Source organism: Myxine glutinosa, chromosome 1 (assembly GCF_964187855.1).
Source record: "Myxine glutinosa chromosome 1, kmMyxGlut1.1, whole genome shotgun sequence".
Lineage (NCBI taxonomy): Eukaryota > Metazoa > Chordata > Myxini > Myxiniformes > Myxinidae > Myxine > Myxine glutinosa.
The window spans coordinates 126,579,413-126,602,689 of NC_136261.1; the positions used below are offsets into that span (position 1 = coordinate 126,579,413).

The 23,277-nt window shown below is 44.2% G+C and overlaps 1 protein-coding gene and 1 long non-coding RNA gene across 2 annotated transcripts in view; one reads left to right on the top strand and one right to left on the bottom strand.

The window, feature by feature from the left end:
• The window catches only part of CCDC13 (coiled-coil domain containing 13), a 113,859-nt gene extending 111,705 nt beyond the window's left edge, over positions 1–2,154 (bottom strand). Inside the window, exon 1 of the mRNA XM_068118130.2 lies at positions 1,994–2,154. Within this exon, the coding sequence (XP_067974231.2) occupies positions 1,994–2,154 (161 nt within the window). The remainder of the gene's footprint in view (positions 1–1,993) is intronic.
• Positions 2,142–23,277, top strand: part of LOC137428240 (uncharacterized) — a 41,209-nt gene continuing 20,073 nt past the window's right edge. The window contains exon 1 of the long non-coding RNA XR_013623276.1: positions 2,142–2,295. This is a non-coding gene — a long non-coding RNA (uncharacterized LOC137428240). The remainder of the gene's footprint in view (positions 2,296–23,277) is intronic.

Consider the following 23,277-nt stretch of genomic DNA (forward strand, 5'->3'; position numbering starts at 1 on the left):
TGAAAACCCCCTTCATTGGTTTCATGATCTGCATAGAGAGTGTCAAAATTTTGTATTTCACATATGTCAAACCTGCCTCATCTCCCCTGCGATACCTGCTCACGTACAAAATGAGCCAAGACCACATTGAACTTTTCTTTGGAGCGGTCCGCATTGCATGTGGAAGTGGGAATAACCCAACGGCCCGGCAGTTTGTTGCCGCATATAAGCGCCTCTTGATGCGACATGACATCAAGTCTGCAAGTGGGAACTGTTCTGCACAGGACTCAACCAGAATCCTGAATGCGGCTTCCTTCAAGTGCGTTGCAAAGCAGGCTGTGCCTGACGAGAGTCACGACATGTTGGTGGCCAGACGATACGACCTGGAGTTGAGATCGCCGGCAAAAGAGGACCACGACTATGCGGATATTCCAAATTTTGAGCAACTTTCCATCTTTACAGAGTCATGTGTTGGCTATATTGCCGGCTATGTGGTGAGGATGGTGAGGAAGACTCTGAAGTGTAGCCAATGTCTTTCTGCATTGACCAGTAACAACGAAGAATGGCAAACCACACCAATGTACAGCCTGATTGTTACCAAGAACAGGGGTGGCCTCATAGTTCCCTCGCACAGTGTTGTTCGTGTCTGTGAGGCGACTGAACGCTGTGTCAAGAGGCTCCTGGCTGTAAGCAATGGCAAAATGCCTCGTGAAAGTGGGATAAGAGCGGCAATTTCCACTTCTGTCCTTTCTGAGGTCGGTCGGTCTACATTTGCTTCCTTGGATCGGCACATGTTTGACTGTGAGGCAGACAGCAACCATGTGTTTGCTTTAATACATTCTGTATCACAATCATACAGCAAGATACGTTTCCATCATGTTGTGAGAACACTCGATGATGACATGAAGGAAGAGCGCATCAGGAAAAAATATTGCAAACTGGTCCTGTTTGCTCACCAGTGAGGCAACACCAGAGCAAGCTGAAATATAAGAGCGACCTCATCTCTACATGGTGTGGGTGTGTTTTGTGGGTTAACTGTGAATTGTGTGGGTTAACTACATGACAGCGTTTCATGTCATTTATGTGACTGACTCACTGTTGATGTGTTGCTGACCCATGTCAGTGTAGAATAAACTCTGGTTATCATTATATCTGCGTGGTTTCTAACATCTCGGTAATAGAAACATACACATCTTAGTTACAATATAATGACTGAATTAAGTAACATCATATAACATGACAACAAATCAGATCTTTATATTGAGGAATATTATAGAACAAGCCAAAGAATGGCAAACGACGATGTACCTCAATTTTATAGATTTCTAGAAAGCTTTCGACTCCTTGCCCAGAGAAAGTCTGGGTCATAATGAAGAAATACAGCATACCTGGAAAATTAGTGAACCTTGTAAAAGCCCTTTACCAAGACTTTCAATGTGCGGTCGTCGACCAAGGTGAAACAACAGAATGGTTCAAGGTGAAGACAGGAGTTAAACAGGGGTGTAACATGTCAGGATTCTTATTCCTACTAGTGGGTGATTGGGTCATGAGAAGAACGATAAAGAACACCGAGCGGTAATTTTGGGCACTTTTTTTTCAAACAAGCTCTAAACCATTGGATTCCCCAGGAAAAATGCGTCTAGAACCAACTTCAAACTTAATGAACACCATTTCCTTAAAGAACGGGATTCTGAGCCCGAATATCAGTTCAAATATTAGTATTCTATATTAATTAAATAGTCGGCGGTCCTAAAATTCGCTCCAGCTGCATCATCAGTGCGCCACGCCTTTGCTTTGACAGGCTTACGAGTTACGATCGGCTTCCCAATATGGCCGCCAGACTATTTCCGGTGGCTTCACGGCGGCTAATGCTGCGAGGTGGCCAATTGGCTCTCCATATTATATACCTCCGTGGTTCAAACGCCTATTTTTGGGGTCTCAAGATGGCGGCGCAATGATTTAAATATTCAGCCGCGATAAACCAATCCAGTTGGTATTGGAATCGATCGTCTACCTTGACAAAGAATCGCCACCATCTTCCTCCCTCGTCTCCTTCATTTCTCCTTGAACGTTTAATCCCTTTCGCCGACACTCCTTTCGTCTCAGACGTCGCTCTTGCTGTGCCTGCAATGCCGTGAGCTGCCGCTGCAGAGTGCCGCTCTGAGTGTGGTCCATTGCGCTTCGCTTGCTCGACGATGAATCAGGAGGTCGTGCGGTGAGAGCGGCGGAATATCCACACGGTCGTTTCAGTATAACCGCTGATGCACGAGGCGGTGTAACGAGAGCGGGTCCGCGGAAGCAGAAAATCGACACCAGGTCAGCGGTTTTTTTTCTTCACAGTTGGGAGCACTGCACAAATAATCCTCTGTACAGTCCCGATCTCGCCAATTTAACCACGAGGCGTTTATAACCGTTTATTATGTCCATGTTTGTGAGTTTAATATTCAGTAGGTAAAACGTAAATGAATGTCGTCAACGAAGAAACCGTTCTTATATAATCACCACAGAATTACAGAGTGGTGAACGAACACAGAATTACGGAGTGGTGAACTATCCGAGAATTAAGGAGTGGTGCAATAACCCAGAATTATGGAGTGGTGAATTAACCGAGAATTAAGGTTTTTTTTTGTTTTTTTTTGTTTTTTGTGTATACAAGATCGAGGCTCGTGAAAGAGCTAACATTAATCACACAAAAAGTCAAACCGACACATAAAACAAAATAAGGGGAGCGGTAGACAAGATGGGGAGAGAGGGGGAAGGACACAAACACAACATTTGAGAGCAGGGACATCGAGAGATCTGTGGGAGGGAGAGGGCTTGGGGGAGGTGGGAGAATTATAAAACATGGACACTGCAAGGACTTCCAGGAAACAACTTTGAATTTCGAAAAAAGTGTATCTGGGGTGAATTAGCGGGGGTAGAAAAGATCAAGGTTTTGGATGGGGGAAGATAAGAGATGGTGGTGAACAGCTGTTTCAAAGACCTGGAGGGAGGAGTGGGATTGAAGGGAGTGTGGGAGTTTGTTCCAGAGGCGGGAGAAAAGGGGAATGAAAGAGTGAAGGTGAGCAGAGAGCCTACATTTTGGCAGTTTAACCATAAGAGGGTTGCTGGCAGATCTTGTGCGACCTGTAGGAATATTTGGGGGACAGAGCACAGAGAGAGCTGGGGGAGCAAGGCCGGAGAGGAGTTGGTAGAAGACAGAAAGACCACCAACCTGCCTGCGGTGAGTGAGTGAAAGGCCCTCGGAGTATCTTCATCGAAGGAGATTCCAATGATTCGGAAAGCTTTGGTTGCAACAGCGTGAATCCGAGCAAGGTGTGAGGCAGGAGCACCGAACCAGAAGGGAGGGGGAACAGTATTCCATTGAGCTGCGGATGAAAGCCTTGTATGTGGTGAGGAGCTCAGGTGTGCCAAGGAAGGACTTCACACGACGGAGGATGCCCAGTCAGCGACTGGCTTTGGAGGCCAGCTTGGAAATGTGGTTTCCCCAAGAAAGATCATGGCAGATAGTGAGACCCAAAAGCTTGAGCGACAGAACTTCTTGGAGAGGATTGTTGAGAAAGCAGACGGGAAGGTTTTCCAGTCGGTCTTTTCGGAGAGACACATTATGAGTGTGAGATTTGTCAGGATTGAAAGACATGTTCCACTTGTTTGACCAGTCTGTGATTTTGTCCAGGTCTGCAGAGAGTGAGGAGGCTGCAGACTGCCGATCTGAGGGATGAGGAATGGAGCGGCAGACAGTGGAGTCATCAGCAAAGAGATAGAGAGGATTTTCCAGAGAGTCGGAGAGATCATTGATGAAGACCAGAAAAAGCACAGGGCCCAGAACACGACCATGGGGAACTCCAGCCAGAACAGGAAGGAGAGATGAGAGAAATCCATTCAGGGCCACACGTTGACTACGACCAGAGAGGAAGTCCGCAAGCCATGCGTGGAGATTTCCATGGATACCATAGGAGGAGAGTTTGGTGAGCAGAGCGGGGTGCCAGACCGTATCGAAGGCACGTGATATGTCAAGGGAGACAGCTCGGATTTTCTGTTTGGCAGTGAAGACCTCCATCCATTGTTGAGACAGCATAAGCAACATGTCCAGAGTAGAATGACCTGGTCTGAATCCAAATTGATGATCGGAGATCAAGCCATTGGAGAAGAGGAAGGATTTGATATCCGAAGCAATGATGGATTCCATGACTTTGCTGATAATTGGGAGCAGGCTGATTGGTCTGTAGATGCAAGGATCTGTTTTTGCACATTTTTTGTGTAAAGCGGTAATGTTTGCTGATTTCCAGGATGCTGGCAGATGACCTTGAGCAAAAGAGAGGGTGAAAAGAACAGAGAGAGGGTGAGATAGAGCAGAAGAGCAGGATTTTAGGACCCGTGGGCTGATGCCGTCTTGTCCAGTTGCAGGATCATAGTCGAGGTTTGACAAAAACTTATCCACCTTGTCAGGAGAGAAGGACACAGAGTCCAGGAGCAGTTGGGTTCGACTGGGTAAGGTGGGAACAGAGAGAGATGGGTTCGGGACACAAGATTTTGAGGCAAACACAGAGTTAAGACATTTGGCTTTTTCACGTGCGGTGTCAACTGTGTAGCCATTTGAGGTAAGGGAGGGGATGGAGGGGGAACAAACACCAGAAACGGATTTGGCCAGACGCCACCAGGAGTTGGAGGAAGGAGACAGGTTTGAGAGTTCATTCTTGAGTGTGGAGAGATAGTGCTTCCTGGCACTCCTGAGGGTAGACACACACTTGTTCCAAGCTTGGTGGAAGGAACTGAGATTGCCTTCAGTTGGATTTGCCTTCCAAGAGGCAAAGGCAAGTTGTTTCAGGGCAACTGCCTCACCACAAGATTCAGTGTACCATGGACGGGAGGAAGGGTAAGACAACTGAAGACGAGATGGGATAAATCTGTGCATGAGACAGAGCAGTTTTCTTTGGAAGAATTCCCAGGAAGAATTGATGTCACAGGCCGTAGAGATGGGAGACCAGTCCAGATGATTGATGGCTGCTTGCAGACTGTGCCAGTCAGCCTGAGTGAAATGCCAGACTTGTCGGCGCTGAGGAGGCTCTCTGAGAATGGCCAGAGAAATGTCCATTTTAACAAGCACATGATCAGAAGAACCGATTGGAGCAGAAGAAGAGCAGCAGACATTTGCAGGGAAGTTTGCCATAACGAAGTCTGGAAGAGAAGATACTCCATTGACTGAGATCCGGGTCGGGAAATTGACAGATTGTGTCAGTCCCAATGAGTCGCAGAAGTCCTTTGCTGAGGTGCCATGGCTGGTGAGAGAGGAACCCACACCCAGCCAGCTGGCATGATGACAGTTGAAGTCGCCACATATGAGGAAGAGAGAGTTTGGATGAGTTGATAGAACTTGGTCCATGTTGTCAGGCAGCGACATGTAAATGGAGTCATCACTGTTTGGAGGACGGTACGGAACACATATGAACAAAAGGTGGGAGCAGAGAGGAAGCCGTAGCCAGAGGTACTCCTGGGGGTGGGGTGGAGAGAGGGCAGTGCCAGGAGAGTGAGGAAGAGAGTTTTTGATAAAGATAGCAACCCCACCACCAGGACGAGGCTCAGGTCTATCATACCGGAGGAGGGAGTAACCAGGAAGAGATATTAAGGAATCAGAGACATCTTGAAGGAGAAATTACCCAGAAATTACCCAGTGTTGCAATAACCCAGAATTATGGAGTGGTGAACGAACCCACAATTACGGAGTGGTGAATTAACCTAGAATTACGTAGTGTTGCAATAACTCAGAATTATGGAGTGGTGAACTAACCCACAATTACGGAGTGGTGAACTAACACAGAATTACAGTGGTGAATTAACCTAGAATTACGGAGTTGTGAACTAACACAGAATTAGAGTGGTGGATTAACCCATTATTACAGAGTGGTGAACTAACACAGAATTACGGAGTGGTGAACTAACCCAGAATGAGAGGAGTGGTGCAATAACTCAGAATTATGGAGTGGTGAACTAACACAGAATTACGGAGCAGTGAATTAACCTAGAATTAAGGAGTGTTGCAATAACCCAGAATTATGGAGTGGTGAACTAACCCACAATTACGGAGTGGTGAACTAACACAGAATTACGGTGTGGTGAACTAACACAGAATTACGGAGTGGTGAACAAATCCACAATTACGGAGTGTTGAACTAACCCACAATTGCAAAGTGGTGAACGAACCCACAATTACGAAGTGGTGAACTAACACAGAATTACAGAGTGGTGAACTAACACAGAATTACGGAGTGATGAATTAACCCATTATTAAGGAGTTGTGAAATAACCCATTATTACGGAGTGGTGAATTAACCTATAATTAAGGAGTGGTGAATGAACCCATTATTACGGAGTTGTGAATTAACCCAGAATTACGGAGTGGTGAATTAATCCATTATTACGGAGTGGTGAATTAACCTAGAATTAAGGAGTGGTGAATTAACCCATTTTTACGGAGTGGTGAATTAACCCAGAATTACGGATTAGTGAATCAACACAATTATGGAGTATTGAATCAACACAATTACGGAGTGTTGAACGAACCCAAAATTATGGAGTGATGAATTAACCTAAAATTATGGAGTGATTAATTAACCTAGAATTACGGAGTGGTGTGAACTAACACCGAATTATGGAGTGATGAATTAACTTCGAATTACGGAGTGGTGAAATAACCCAGAATAACGGAGTGGTGAACTAACCCAGAATTGTGGAGTGATTAATTAACCTCAAATTACGGAGTGATGAATTAACCCAGAATTATGGAGTGGTGAACTAACCCAGAATTATGGAATGGTGAATTAACCAAGAATTAAGGAGTGGTGAAATAACCCAAAATTATGGAGTAATGAATGAACCTAAAATTATGGAGTGGTGAACTAACACAGAATTATGGAGTGGTGAATTAACCTAGAATTGGGGAGTGGTGAAATAACCCAAAATTATGGAGTAATGAATTAACCTGAAACTATGGAGTGATGAATTAACCGAGAATTACGGAGTGGTGAACGAACCCAGAATTATGGAGTGGTGAATGAACCCAGAATTATGGAGTGATGAATTAACCTCGAATTACGGAGTGGTGAAACAACCCAGAATTATGGAGTGGTGAAACAACCCAGAATTATGGAGTGGTGAAATAACCCAGAATGATGGAGTGGTGAAATAACCCAAAATTATCGAGTAATGAATTAACCTAGAATAACGAAGTGGTGAACTAACACAGAATTATGGAGTTGTGAATTAACATAGAATTAGGGAGTGGTGAAATCACCCGAAATTATCGAGTAATGAATTAACCTAGAATTACGGAGTGGTGAAGTAACACAGAACAAGCGTTACGCCTAGGTCCCCCGTCGGTGAAGTGATGTGAGTTGACAAAGTGGAAGACGCAAGGCGGCCATCTTGGATTTTGACGTGGCGACCCAATTTTCAATAGCGTTCCCCCTTATGCGTAGATACACCCACACACAGAATCATTCAGAATCAGATCAGATCAGATTCAGAATTCAGAATTCAGAATCATTTCAGAATCATTGGAATCTCTCGTGATGAAGCTACTCTCGTGATGAACTATGGTTTTCCCCTCCGTCCGTGTGTGCGTCCGTCCGTGTGTGCGTCCGTCCGTGCGTGCGTGCGTACATGTGTGCGTGCGTGCGTAAGCGAAGGACCGAATTCTAATTTGGTGTGTGGGTGCAACCCACGTCAAAATCCAAGATGGCCACCGCCATGTATGTCTGAACCTTGGGAGCGGAATATCTTGAAAAATAAGCGAAGTACCAACTTCTAATCTGGTGTGTGGGTGTATCTAGGCATCAGGAAGAAAGCTATTGAAAATTGGGTCGCCACGTCAAAATCCAAGATGGCCGCCACCATATATATGTCTGAACCTTGTGAGCAAAATATCTTGAAAAACAAGCGTTACGCCTAGGTCCCCCGTCGGTGAAGTGATGTGAGGGCCTTTCACTTACTCACCGCAGGCAGGTTGCTGGTCTTTCTGTCTTCTACCGACTCCTCTCCGGCCTTGCTCCTCCAGCTCTCTCTGGGCTCTGTCCCCCAAATCTTCCTAAAGGTCGCACAAGATCTGCCTGCAACCCTCTTATGGTTAAACTGCCAAAATCAAGACTCTCTGCTCACCTTCACTCTTTCATTCCTCTTTTCTCCCGCCTCTGGAACAAACTCCCCCACTCCCTTCAATCCCACTCCTTCCTCCAGGTCTTTAAAACAGCAGTTCACCACCATCTCTTATCTTCCCCCATCCAAAACCTTGATCTTTTCTACCCCCGCTAATTTCACGCCAAATCCTCTTTTTTGAAATACCAACTTCTTTCCTGGAAGTCCTTGGTGTCCTTGTGTTTATACTTCTCTCCGCCCCCGCCCCCCATTCCCACGCCGCCTCCCCCCAAGCGCTCTCCCTCCCACACATTCCCGATGTCCCTCACAAATGTTGTGTTTATGTGCTTCCCCTTCTCGCCCCATCTTGTCTACCGCTCCCCTTTTTGTATGCTTTTTTGTTTGTCTGTTAGATTTGTTTGTGTGATAAATGTTAGCTCTTTCACGAGCCTCGATTATGTATACAAAAAACAAAAAAACCCCCAAAAAACACCAGATTAGAAGTTAGTAGTTCGTTTATTTTTCAAGATATTTCGCTCACAAAGTTCAGACATATATATGGTGGCGGCCATCTTGGATTTTGACGTGGCGACCCAATTTTCAATAGCGTTCTTCCTTATGCCTAGATACACCCACACACCAGATTAGAAGTTGGTACTTCGCTTATTGTCCCCCGTCGCACCGCGGAGCGAAAGGGGGACTATGGTTTTCCCCTCCGTCCGTGTGTGCGTCCGTCCGTGCGTGCGTGCGTACATGTGTGCGTGCGTGCGTAAGCGAAGGACCGAATTCTAATTTGGTGTGTGGGTGCAACCCACGTCAAAATCCAAGATGGCCACCGCCATGTATGTCTGAACCTTGGGAGCGGAATATCTTGAAAAATAAGCGAAGTACCAACTTCTAATCTGGTGTGTGGGTGTATCTAGGCATCAGGAAGAAAGCTATTGAAAATTGGGTCGCCACGTCAAAATCCAAGATGGCCGCCACCATATATATGTCTGAACCTTGTGAGCAAAATATCTTGAAAAACAAGCGTTACGCCTAGGTCCCCCGTCGGTGAAGTGATGTGAGTTGACAAAGTGGAAGACGCAAGGTGGCCATCTTGGATTTTGACTTCGCGACCCAATTTTCAATAGCGTTCTCCATTACACCCACACACCAGATTAGACGTTGGTACTTCGCTTATTTTTCAAGATATTCCACTCACAAGGTTCAGACATACCTGGCGGCGGCCATCTTGGATTTTGACGTGGCGACCCAATTTTCAATAGCGTTCTTCCTTTTGCCTAGATACACCCACACACCAGATTAGAAGTTGGTACTTCGCTCATTTTTCAAGATATTCCGCTCACAAGGTTCAGACATACATGGCGTCAGACATACATGGTGGTGGCCATCTTGGATTTTGACGTGGGTTTCACCCACACACTAAATTAGAATTCGTTCCTTCGCTTTCGCATGCACGCAAGTACGCACGCCCGCACGGATGGACGGACACATGGACGGAGGGGAAAACCATAGTCCCCCTTTCGCTCCGCGGTGTGACGGGGGACAATAAACGAACTACTAACTTCTAATCTGGTGTGTGGGTGTATCTAGGCATAAGGAAGAACGCTATTGAAAATTGGGTCGCCACGTCAAAATCCAAGATGGCCGCCACCATATATATGTCTGCACCTTGTGAGGGAAATAACTTGAAAAATAAACGAACTACTAACTTCTAATCTGGTGTGTGGGTGTATCTACGCATAAGGGAGAACGCTATTGAAAATTAGGTCACCACGTCAAAATCCAAGATGGCCGCCTTGCGTGTTCCACTTTGTCAACTCACATCACTTCACTGATGGGGGACCTAGGCGTAACGCTTGTTTTTGTCCCCCGTCGCACCGCGGAGCGAAAGGGGGACTATGGTTTTCCCCTCTGTCCGTGTGTGCGTCTGTGCGTGCGTGCGTCCGTCCGTCCATGCGGACGTGCGTGCGTGCATAAGCGAAGGACCGAATTCTAATTTGGTGTGTGGGTGCAACCCACGTCAAAATCCAAGATGGGCACCGCCATGTATGTCTGAACCTTGTGAGCGGAATATCTTGAAAAATCAACGAAGTACCAACTTCTAATCTGGTGTGTGGCTTTATCTAGGCATAAGGAAGAAATATATTGAAAATTCGGTCGCCACGTCAAAATCCAAGATGGCCACCACCATATATATGTCTGAACCTTGAGCTAAATATCTTGAAAAATAAACGAACTACTAACTTCTAATCTGGTTTGTGAGTGTATCTACGCATAAGGAAGAACGCTATTGAAAATTAGGTCGCCACGTCAAAATCCAAGATGGCCGCCGCCATGTATGTCTGAACATTGTGAGCGGAATATCTTGAAAAATAAGCGAAGTACCAACTTCTAATCTGGTGTGTGGGTGTATCTAGGCATAAGGAAGAACCTATTGAAAATTGGTTCGCCACGTCAAAATCCAAGATGGCCGCCACCATATATATTGTTACGGTTTTTAGAACCGGCACTTGTAAATAATAATCCATTGTAAATAATTCCCTGTAAATATTCCCATCTTCTGAAGGTTAAAGGTCGCACCCTAATTAGTCCATATACAACACGTAGGGCACCATAGGAACTCTAGTTATTTCATTAGTATATGTTTTAGGTAAGGCTCAGTTTCCAATAGTTTGAATCTGCGTTGCATTAATTAAATAAGATAGGTCCTTCAATCCCATTCATTTTGCGGCTTGACTCTCCAAATTGTGATACGCGCCTCTGCTCGCCCAGCAGCGTTCGCTGCCTGGCTCAAAACGCGATTACGCACGCGGTCAAGCTGGAGAAGAAGGGCTGAGCACCGGAGGAGGTGTGCCCCCCCCCTGTCAACTCGTCATCAAAGGTGGAGCCAGCGAGCCCTCGCCAACCAACCAGGGCTGAGGTGAGCTCGCTAGTGGGCGTAGCCCTATGAAGCGCGGCTTAATCTGGATCAGCGTTATATAACCGCGAGTGCAGGACTACTTGGGGGACTACTTGTTGGATTGCACTCGCTGCGGACTTCTTGCTGGAGCCGCGCGTGAAACTTCCCCGGGGACTTCTGTTGAACATCGGCACGTCATGAACGTTGAGAAAGAGAGAGCCAAATACCCTCCCCGCTATATGAACCCCGACAAATAAGGTCCGCTCGCGTTCCAACGATATACGAGCAGCGCTGCCTGCCGGGTTTCGCCGCGGAACTGGAGCGTGGATCGGAACCGGAGCGTGGACCGGGGTGGAGCGTGGATCGGAGCCGGGGCCCACGCTGTCCATCTGCTTGGACCTTCCTACCCTGCCATCATTACCCCTTACGTGTAAGTCTGTTTGTGTCGTCCTGGGGCGTGATAATTAAGACTGTTTAAGACTGCACTGTGTTCTGCTTCTTCTTCTTCCCTTGTACATTCTTACCCTTTCGTTTCCTCTTCAACATCCATTGGGTACCTGTGGCACGATTTGGTCAATCGCTCAGGATCGGGTTAGTCCTTTTGTTAATGGCTCGGGCTTCGGATTGCTAACCGCTCGGCAAATTCCATCTTGTCCGCGGTCCGAGCGGGAATTATCTCCCTGCTTTGCGGAGAGATTGGCACTCAGGTATTTGGGACCTCCAATGACCAATCACCCTGGCCAATCTCGACCGCAGAGGAGCGTTATAGTTTCCAGGATCGGGGGACGGCCAGCTTAAAAGACAAGGGGATTAACCCCCCCTTGGTAACGGGAGTGCCGAACCCCGAATCCGCAGCAATATGTCTGAACCTTGTGAGCGAAATATCTTGAAAAATAAACGAACTACTAACTTCTATTCTGGTGTGTGGGTGTATCTACGCATAAGGGAGAGCGCTATTGAAAATTGGGTTGCCACGTCAAAATCCAAGATGGCCGCCTTGCGTCTTCCATTTTGTCAACTCACATCACTTCACGGACAAGGGACCTCGGCATAACGCTTGTTTTTCAAGATATTCCGCTGAACCTGAACACTGTATTCCGCTGAATACTGTATGTACTTTACCGAGTGCCGTTCCAGTTTTATCCCTGTGTTGCTGTTTATTGTTTTTCATACAATTTTCCATGTGAAATCTTACCTTGTACTGTATTTGCCGAATTTGTTTTGTTTTGCTGAAGGCCTACTTTTAAGATAGCTGGCTTTTTAATTTTCTATCTGTTTTGATGCCGGTTCCTCTTTTCGCTTCTTTTTCCCCAAGTATTATGTATCCTTTCTGCCTCACCAACATTATCCTTTCCCCTTTCCTCATTTCAAAAAGAAACTAGAATGGCAGTCTTCGACATCACGACGTCGACTGATATGCCTCCGCCCACATTATTACATCATTATAATACTTGTATCCAGGGCCGGCGCCAGACTATTTTGCACCCTAGGCTAGGCCGGCTCCTTTTACCGCCCCCCCCTCCCCCCCCCCCCCCCCCGAACATGCTGGATGTGACGAATGGGAGAAGGCGCATGGGAGCAGGCTACGTCCGTTTCAAACAGGATGTGACGTATGCCACGAAGCGTACATGCTCAAAATTAATCACTTACACTATTATGAACAATGAACTATTATATTTTCCTTTTATTATGTTTTTTCTTAAAACAATAATTTGTATAAAACTGTGACTCTTTAAGGTTCAGTAATGCACCCCTCTGATGTCTGCGCCCTAGGCGGCTGCCTAGTTGGCCTAATGGTAGCGCCGGCCCTGCTTGTATCAAGTTTAATTTAAATCCATTCAGCTGTGCCCATGTTAACACCTTTTTACCTGACATGACCTCTGACCTTTGACCTTTTGACCCCAAAATTTAATCAGTTTATGTTTACATCATTAAACATACCTGTGCCAAGTTTTACTTTAAATCCCTTCAGCTGTTCACAAGTTCTCACATTTTTACCTGACATGACCTCTGACCTTTGACCTCAGGACCCCCAAAATCTAATCAGTTAATGTTTACATCATTAAACATACCTGTACCAAGTTTGAATTAGATCCCTGTAGCCATTCTCGAATTATAGACCTATTACAGACTTTGACCTTTGACTTTTTCAACCCAAAATCTAATCAGTTTAGATTTACATCATTATATATACTGTACCTGTACCAAGTTTGAATTAGATCACTTCAGCCATTCTCGAATTATAGACCTATTACAGACTTTGACCATTGACCTCTTAACCCCAAATTCTAATAATTTAATCTTTACATCAGTATACATACCGTACCAAATCTGAATTGGATCACTTCAGCCATTCTCAAGTTATAGACCTATTACAGACTTTGACCTTTGACCCCAATATCTAATCACTTAATCTTTACAACATTATACAAACCTGTACCAAGTTTGAATTAGATCACTTCAGCCATTCTCAAGTTATAGACCTATTACAGATTTGACCTTTGATCTTTTACCCCAAATCTAATCACAATCTTTACATCATTATACAGTCACGTGAAAAAGTAAGTACACCCCATGTAAAGTTTTGACTTTTTCAACATATTTCAACATACAGCTATTTGATCTTCATTTCAACAATATTGATAGATAAAGGTGATATAATACAACAAATATCATGAAACATTTACATTTTGTAGTCCGTTGTATAATTTAAATAAACATAAATGCAAATTTCGCATGTGGAAAAAGTAAGTACACCCCTACATTTATCACTACTTCAAATACCTAAAATTAGAATCAGGTACACCAGCTCAGGTGCAAATGATTAGAACATTGCTAAAGAGGATCTTGGAGGAACCTGTCTTATTTAAACCTCAGACATTTCGTTTGGTTTGCCCTTTGTTGTTGAAGTGTGCGGTGTCACCATGCCTAGATCAAAAGAGCTCTCTGAGGCCTTCAGAAAGAAGGTTATAGATGTCTACGAGTCTGGGAAGGGATTTTAAAAGATCTCCAAACAATTTGAAATCAATCATTCGACTGTACGGAAGATCATCTACAAGTGGAGCAGATTCTAAACAATTGCCAACTTGTTCAGGCCAGGCCGCCCCAGCAAGTTCAGCCCGAGAGCAGACCGCAAGATGCTGAAAGAAGTCTCTCAGAACCCCAGAATGTCATCACGGGACCTACAGGTAGCTCTTGCCACTGTTGATGTCAAAGTGCACGAGTCTACCATTAGAAAGAGGATGCACAAATTTGATCTACATGGGAGGTGTGCCAGGAGGAAACCTTTGCTGTCCAGAAAGAACATCAGGGCAAGACTAAAGTTTGCCAATGAACACCTAGGCAAAGACCAGCACTTCTGGAACAATGTGCTCTGGACAGATGAGTCAAAGGTAGAGCTATTTGCAGTGCCGGATTAAGCCTCGGCTGGCCCTAAGGCACATTTTGAAATTTTAGAGAATGACCTGAACAATTTAAATTAGATCTCGGGCTCATGGAAATGGACCCCAGACAAAAGATGAACTGATTCATGAACAAAATATTTAATACAAAAAAAGACAAATATTTAATGTGAAAAGAAACTACTTTCAAACTAGTTTAGTCTATACAATTTGCAGTGTATGAATATATGCATGACAAAACACGCACAGATTTGGCACTTTGCTTTACAGTTTACTAGACCTTAGATTGTAACCTTGCGCGCGTTTACAACTGCAAACTCTTCAATTACTGAACTGAAGTCCAGTTCTCGGAGCAAATCACTTTCAATGCACAAAAGAGCCATTTTTGTGGCCCGAATTTTTGGCTGGCCCTAAGGCACATTCCTTATCTGCCTAATGGTTAATCCGGCAATGGCTATTTGGCCACAGTATTAGAAGACATGTTTGGCGAAAACCAAAGACAGCATTTGACCACAAGAACCTGATACCAACTGTAAAGCATGGTGGTGGAAATATTATGGTTTGGGGCAGCTTTGCTGCATCAGGGCCTGGGCAGCTCACCATCATAGAATCCACTATGAATTCTTCATTGTACCAGAGGGTGCTTGAGGTTAATGTGAGGCCATCTGACGGAAAGTTGAAGCTCAACCGAATGTGGACCTTGCAACATGACAATGACCCTAAACATACCAGTAAATCCACCAAGGAATGGCTGAAAAGAAAGAAATGGAGGGTTCTGGAATGGCCAAGTCAAAGCCCGGATCTAAATCCCATCGAGATGTTGTGGGGGGATTTGAAACGAGCTTTGCTTGCAAGAAACCCCTCACACATCGCACAGCTGAAAGAATTCTGCATGGAGGAGTGGGCAAAAATTTCTCCCAGTCGATGTCAGAGACTGGTAGACAGTTATAAGAAACGCCTACTTGAGGTTGTTTCTGCTAAAGGGGGCAATACCACCTATTAGTGCCAAGGGTGTACTTACTTTTTCCACATGCGAAATTTGCATTTATGTTTATTTAAATTATACAATGGACTACAAAATGTAAATGTTTCATGATATTTGTTATATTATATCACCTTAATCTATCAATATTGTTGAAATGAAGATAAAATAGCTGCATGTTGAAATATGTTGAAAAAGTCAAAACTTTACATGGGGTGTACTTACTTTTTCACGTGACTGTACACACCTGTACTAAGTTTGAATTAGATTACTTCAGCTGTTCTCAAGTTATAGACCTATTACAGACTTTGACCTTTGACCCCAAAATCGAAACAGTTCGTCTTTACATCATTCTACATAACTGTACCAAATTTAGTCAGAATCCCTTCATTGGTTCACAAGTTATTGCGGTAACAGTATTTTTACCTAACATGACCTCTGACCTTTGGCCTTTGACCTCGTGACTCCAAAATCTAACCAGTTCATCTTTACCTCATTATGCATACCTGCACCAAGTTTGACTGAGATCCCTTTAGCTGTTCTCAAGTTATCGCGGTAAGGAAAACCTATCACAGACGGATGGACAGCCGGACGGACAACCTGAAAACATAATGCCTCTGGCGACAAATTAAAAGCTTTATTGTTTTCTCGTCAAAACAATGTTAATTATTCGTATGCAGCATGTGACTGCTTTGCTGCATCCTTTTTCTGGGGGCACGGCAGTGCTACTGATGCAATCCCCTTTTACCAGCTCGCTGGCTGGTACTCATTTTGCCAATCTCAGAAGGATGACAGGCTGAAACAACCCACCTGGTGTTAATTCAACAGCACAACAGTGGCTTGGACTCAAGAACCCGAAGGATCTTAAGCCGGCCACCTTAACCTTGAAGCGAACACCAGGCTTTCCAAAATGATCTCAATCTTCCTGAATTCCCTTCTGCCTGCACTTCATTCTTCATTCATATGTATCGGTTTTAGCCCAATCACTCAATGGTGAAGAATCACTTTAAAAATTCTACTAGCTGGATCCGGATCCGGAGCTTCACCAAAATTGAATCGATTCTTCCTTGCCGCACACCCAACCGGTCCACCAAGTTTCGTCCAAATCCATCCACAACTCTGAGATATCCTGCTATGTATCGTTTTTGGCCTTATCTCCCGATGGTGAAGAATCACTTAGAAAATTAAATAATTCTCATATCTGAATCCATATTCAGATCTTCACCAAATTTGAGTCGATTCCTCCTGGTCACACACACAACCTGTCCAACAAGTTTCGTCCAAATACATCCATAACTTTTTGAGATATCCTGCTATGTATAGTTTTTGGCCTTATCTCCCAATGGTGAAGAATCACTTAAAAAATTAAATAACTCTCATATCTGAATCCATATTCAAATCGTCACCAAAACCGAATCGATTAGTCCTTGTCAGACACCCAACCGGTCCACCAAGTTTCGTCCAAATCCAAGCACAACTTTTTGAGATATCATGCTATGTATCGTTTTTGGCCCCATCTCCAAATGGTGAAGAATCACTTTAAAATTCTAGTAGCCGGATCCGAATCTTCACCAAAATAGAATCATTTCGTCTTTTCGCATACACTACATCTCTGCCAAATTTCGTCCGAATCCGTCTACAACTTTTAGAGACATTTTGTTCACAAACGGACAGACAGACAGGGGTGAAAACATAACCTCCATCCACCTTTGGTGGCAGAGGTAACAAATTGATTTCTTCAAAATGCCAGCAGGATTAGAACATCACCGGGTGAGCAACACTGGGTACAAATCTGAGCTAGAGGTCCTGCTAGCTTGAAATAAAAATGGGACTAAACCATTTATTTTGCAGTCAATTTCGGCTGGTTTTGGAGCTACAAACTACTACCACTGCCCAATGTACACTAAAGTAGTTTGCGATGATCGTAAATGACTGCAAATACTCGGGGCCAAAGCCCAAGTGACCCAAGAGCGTTTTGTCTTTGAAGGATGGCGATGGAGAAAGTTTGTGTCACGTCACGTGTCACGTATGATATGTCACGTGTTTGTGTCACGTATGATAGTTTGTGTCACGCGTTGTGTCCAAAGAATGTTTTGACCTCACGTGGGTTCTGTTTCTACTTTTTTGTCGATATTGTACCTGCCTTGGAACTATTGCTTTCAGATGAATATTGTTCACGATGACCTCATGGTAAGATATTGCCAAGTCGACATGCAGAATTGGCAGTGATATTTTATCTCAGGGCTATGATGACCCTTCCATAAGTCATGCATGCACCTCTATTCTTGTAGGAACCCTTCTGACAACACCATAGAACAACTTCACTGTTCATGAATTTGCCATCCAGTGTTCTCCCTGTTACCAACCGAGGTAATATGTACTTTGAAGCTGTGCTGACCATCAGTAATATTTAACTTGAACATAAATAATACCCAGAAACAGAGGTGGAGTTGGGTTGCACTACTTCACGAGATTGTCCAAGTAGGAGCAGACAAAGACTTTTGCACAGGACAATCCACATACTTGTCTCACCTATAGGTTTAGGCTCATGAGGGTGAAAACATTGTGCAGACAGCCGGCTTCTCTTTCGGAGGACACTCAACACCGGGCACATAATTCTTGCACACAGTCCCGGATGAGGACCACTGGGTGGACAAAACATCAGACCTGGGCCTTGCATATTGTTATGAATTTGGGGTAGAGGGGAATATCTAGATCCAGGTAGATCTGCATAGGTAGGTGTCCGGCTGTCGTGATAGGGAACCTCACCTGTAATAAGTTCTCTGTTTAGGCGGTTTGTCGGAATAAGTGTGTATCTTTGTCCCCGTCACAAGGGGGCGGGGCATGTTAAATAGTTGTAGGGGCTAAGATAAGACCCCTGTGTGTCAGACCTGGTGATCATACCTGTGTCCCTTATGGCAACGCACTCTCATAGACACTTAGATAGGCCCCTTAGTGCACACATTAATTAAATCCCCCCCCTTACAATGACTGACGATAAAACAAACCGGAAAGACAAGCAGGCAGCGGCCGCACAGTACGCCACCATGAAGACGAACATCGAACAAGCAGGCAATAGCCACGCCCAGGAGGACTCTTGATTGGCCAGAGGGAGGGGCGAGCAGCAAACACCACACCGATTGGCAGAGTAAGGGAGGACATGCGATTGGTCAGAGTAAGGGCAGAGAGCTTCCCCGTGGTTGGAGAGAAAAAGAAGGACTTGTGGTTGGCCACCGACCAATGGCATGGGAGGAGGGCGCAAAGCGCTCAGCCAATGAGAAGACACCAGCGCGGTGAGAAGATTTGGGCAGGTGAGAAGCGAGGCACTGGTTGGAGAAAAAGCGCCAGTGACGTCAGAAGACGGCGAGTAAAACTCTCGCTCGCTGGCATTTTGTCTCTTCTTCCCTTGGCCTTCTCGTTCCTGGTTGCTTCCTGCCCAGAGCTCTTCCCTTTGTCTCTTGCCTTCCCTTGACTGTCCTTTTGCACTGGACCCTCTCTTGTGTTGGATCTCGTCCCGTTTGGACCCTCGCTCATTGGAATTGGAAGGATGTTGGCGCGCCGGCGATTCTCTTACCCAGATTCACACACGAACCTCGCGAACGATCGCGCAGGGACACGAGGCTTGGCGTGGAGCGGCGTCCGTGGGCCTGGTGGAGCGCGAGCGGGGGTGGAACGAGGCCTACTTCCCGCTGACTGGAGCCGTGGTCGGACGACTGCGCTCGGAGCCAGACCATCCTTGATGACTGCAGACTACTGAATGAGATAAAACGCACCACATTCCACAACACGACAAGACATTAATTTTATTATCCTTCCCATCGTGTATTCGAAGTGTGTGTGTAAGAGCGCTCAATAGGGGGTTTAGTTTTATCATCGCGTTTCCCTGTCACGATATTTATTTCGAATAAACCCTTGTATTATTTTCACTTTCTATTCAAAACCCCGTTTTGGTTTTATTTATTGATTTCAGGTTGAAGACGCCTGCGGCCGTGAAGGTAAGTCGGCATAGTTCATTCCGTCTCACATACCAACCGCCATTGAATTGGAAACGCCTCATTAAGCTCGATATTCCATCCGCGATCCCCTGGTATTAACCAAGGGGCAATCGCACGACAATATTGAGCAGTTACACTCACTGGAGTAGTTCTCAAGACTGGACAATGTTCTGGTATGATGCAAGCGCAGGGACACGAGGATTCTGTGTTTTGCAGGGGATCAGTTAATAGGACACAAATGGTAATGTTTTTGTGGATGTGGCAGTTAATGTGTTATAGTACATAGTTTAATGGCAATGCTTCTTCTGTAGACCATAGTGTTTTTTTGTTGTGTTATTCTGTAACCCAATAACTAGGAACCTGTGTCCTCGTGTGTTGCTGTTCAGATCCAAACAGCGCGTTTTCTTTTTCGTAACATCATATGTGTCTAAAAGTTCTGCGATTGTCTCCACTAGATTTTGAAACCCGTATGGTACAAGCTGTATAGCTTGTTTATTTTAGCATATACCATCCCTGTTGGTACCACAACTGCAGCATGTAAGGAAAAAATAACTGCTGGTGCCACAATTAGAGGATGAGTCGCTGCTGAAGCAAAACGATGCGATAAATTTAGTCCCAGTAATGGCAGACATCTTCCTAAGAGTCTCACGTGAGATGTTTAAAAAAAAATGTTTATGTGTGTATCTCATGTGTTGGCACTGTGATTCCAAAACGATTTGAGATATAAAGTAGATATGCAGTTGTTGATTCACAACTATTTAATCAACTTGTACATACAAGTGTGATGTTACTCTGCCTTTGACAGCAAACACAGTTCAGACCCTGTCACTCACACTTTTTATTTTACAAGCTAATGAGTGAGCAAGGTGAGGGACTGTAGGACGAATATATAAGCAAAGGCTACAATCAAACAGGATTGATTTAACCTTAAAACATATCCCAAAAACCTTGGTAAAATGAGTCTCACGGACCTAAAGTAAAGTAAGCTAAAGTAAAGTAAGTAAGGTAAAGTAAGTAAACTAAAGTAAAGTTGAAAGTAAAATAAGTAAAGTATGTAAAGTAAGTAAGTAAGTAAAGTTTAAAGTAAGTAAAGTATTTAGGTAAAGTAAGTAAAGTAAGTAAGGTATTTAGGTAAAGTAAAGTAAGTAAGGTAAAGTAAGTAAACTAAAGTAAAAGTTTAGTAAAGTAAGTACAGTAAGTAAGTAAGTAAAGTTTAAAGTAAGTAAAGTATTTAGGTAAAGGTAAAGGTAAGGTAGTAAGGTAAAGTAAGTAAAGTATTTAGGTAAAGTAAGTTAAAGTAAGTTAAAGTAAGTAAGGTTAAGTAAAGTAAATAAAGTATTTAGGTTAAGTAAAGTAAGTAATGTAAGGTAGTAAAGTAAGGTAAAGTAAGTAATGTAAGGTAGTAAGGTAAAGTAAGTAAGGTAAAGTAGGTAAGGTGAGTCAAGGTTCACACTGGTGAGTGCCTAATTCGAGGTGTACAGAGGGAGTGAGTAGAAGAAACACATCGGTAGCGACAGAATGTTTAAATTTGAAAGAATTAGAAGAAGGAAAGTGAAAGATAGAAATGGAGGCACACCATTCATGACAGATGTACACACCATCAAGAGAGTAGAGAATCAGAAAACATAACAATTGTGAATGAAAAAAAGAGAAAGAGTTTGAGAAGATTGTTTGTGTGCTCTGCTGAAGGCAGGTCCTTTGCTGCTTGGCAAGGATTATACTAGGTGGTTTGCCATTGCCTTCCCAGCAGTTAGGCAGGACAGGAATTTGTAATTTGTTTAGGGTTCCAGCAATAGCTCACCTAATCTGGGCGAAGGACAGTGTGGGATATTTAACACCCACCAACTAATGATAGCAGATGGGATACCCGGCTTAATGTATATCCAAGGAATGGCACAAACATTGATTAATCACCCAACCAGTGAAATGCTGGGATGATAGTTTATAGCTGGGCCGAGATTCAAACTCAGACTAAACAGCTAAGAGACGAGTATGTATACTTTTAGGCCATCTCTTGAGAACATATGGATAGAGGAAATCGCAGAACTTTGGCATCGCAGAACTTTGAACATCCGGTGATTGACTGGGATAGTCTCGATCTTTATCAGGAGTTTTGGCGTTTCATAAATCACGTCAGTTTTGTCTTGTCTGGGCCACTCGCAGATATAACAAAGCCTCGTCAAGCAGGATGGCTCGGAATGTGGATCAGGAAACAAGGTCGTCAAATCTACCAAACTCTAGCTTGGGAGGAAGGATACCAAAGAAGACCCGGAGAAAGTGCTGCACAAATTTCTCAATTATGTGCAGCCCAGAAAAACAAACAAACGAGACAGTCACCAAGCACCGACTGAAGCAAAGGCGCCAGCGGAGTGGTGAGTTCTTTGACCATTTTACAAAAGATCTGAGGATAATTTTCTTGGATTGCAATTACTGCGATCCAGACAGCATCCTCGTTGATTGCATCATTAATGGCAGTCATGATAAAAGGGTCCAGGAAAAACTCCTCGATAGGGGAGAGGAACTCTCACTGGCCAAAGTCATAGAAATCGCCCAACACTCTTGAGCTCTCGGAGAAGCATATGAGGATAGTTTGGGATGAAGAGACTCTCACTTTAGTGCTCAGATCTGGAAATGAGCAAGGTCAGCACCACACTGAACATTCTAGGGGCAACCCTATCAAGCGTGCACAAGCACAAGGTCCTTGCAGCAGATGTGGTAGGTCAACGCACAATCAAGCCAAGTGTCCAGCAATTAATTCCGACTGCTCCTACTGTAAGAAGTCTGGCCGCTGTCTGGCAGTGTGTCAGAAGAGACTTCGCAACCTAATGTTCCTTGATGTAGATCTTCCAGACCATGTAGATCTTCCTCAAGAACAAGTCCAGGAATCTGACATTTGAAGAATCTACTCTCTTCATCCAAGTAGCAATATCGCTACTTGTGACAAGTGGGCACAGACTTTGTCAGTGCTGGGTCAGCCGACTCGGTTCCAGATCGACACGGGTGCTTTTTGCAACGCATTAACACTCAGAAACTATCAGTCATTTCAGCACCTTGCAAGCAATCTACAAATGTCGCAGAAAGTTCTGAACTCGAATCACATTATTACCTCTGCCACCAAAGGTGGATGGAGGTTATGTTTTCACCCCTGTCTGTCTGTTTGTTTGTTTGTCTGTGAACAAAATATCTCAAAAAGTTGTGGACGGATTCGGTTGAAACCTGGCGGAGAAGTAGCATATGTGACAAAAACGAAATGATTAGATTTTGGTGAAGATTCGGATTCGGCTAGTAGAATTTTTAAAGTGATTTTTCACCATTGAGTGACTGGGCTTAAATCAATATATAGCAGGATATCTCAAAAAGTTGCGAATGGATGCGAATGAAACTTGGTGGACAGGTTGCGTATGTGACATGGAAGAGTTTATTCAATTTTGGTGAAGATTCGAATCCGGATTCGGATCAGAGAATTTTTAAAGTGATTTTTCACCATTGAGTGATTTGGCGAACATCAATATATAGCAGGATATCTCAAAAAGTTATGAACGGATTTGGTCTCAAACTTGATGGACAGGTTGTGTGTGTGACAAGACCAAATCAATTAAATTTTGGTGAATATCAGAATATGGATTCGGATAAGTGAATTATTTAATTTTTTGAGTGATTCATCACCATTGAGAGATATGACCAGAAACAATATATAGCACGATATCTCAAAAAGTTGTAGATACATTTGGACGAGACTATTCCATGGATGAGTTGGTTAGGTGACAAGAACAAGCCGATTAGATTTTGGTTCAGGTCCGAATCCAGATCAGTGGGATACAAAACATAGACTGTTCAGCCTGGCGGATGTACAGTAGGCTCCCTACCGAGTGCCATTTTCGTTCA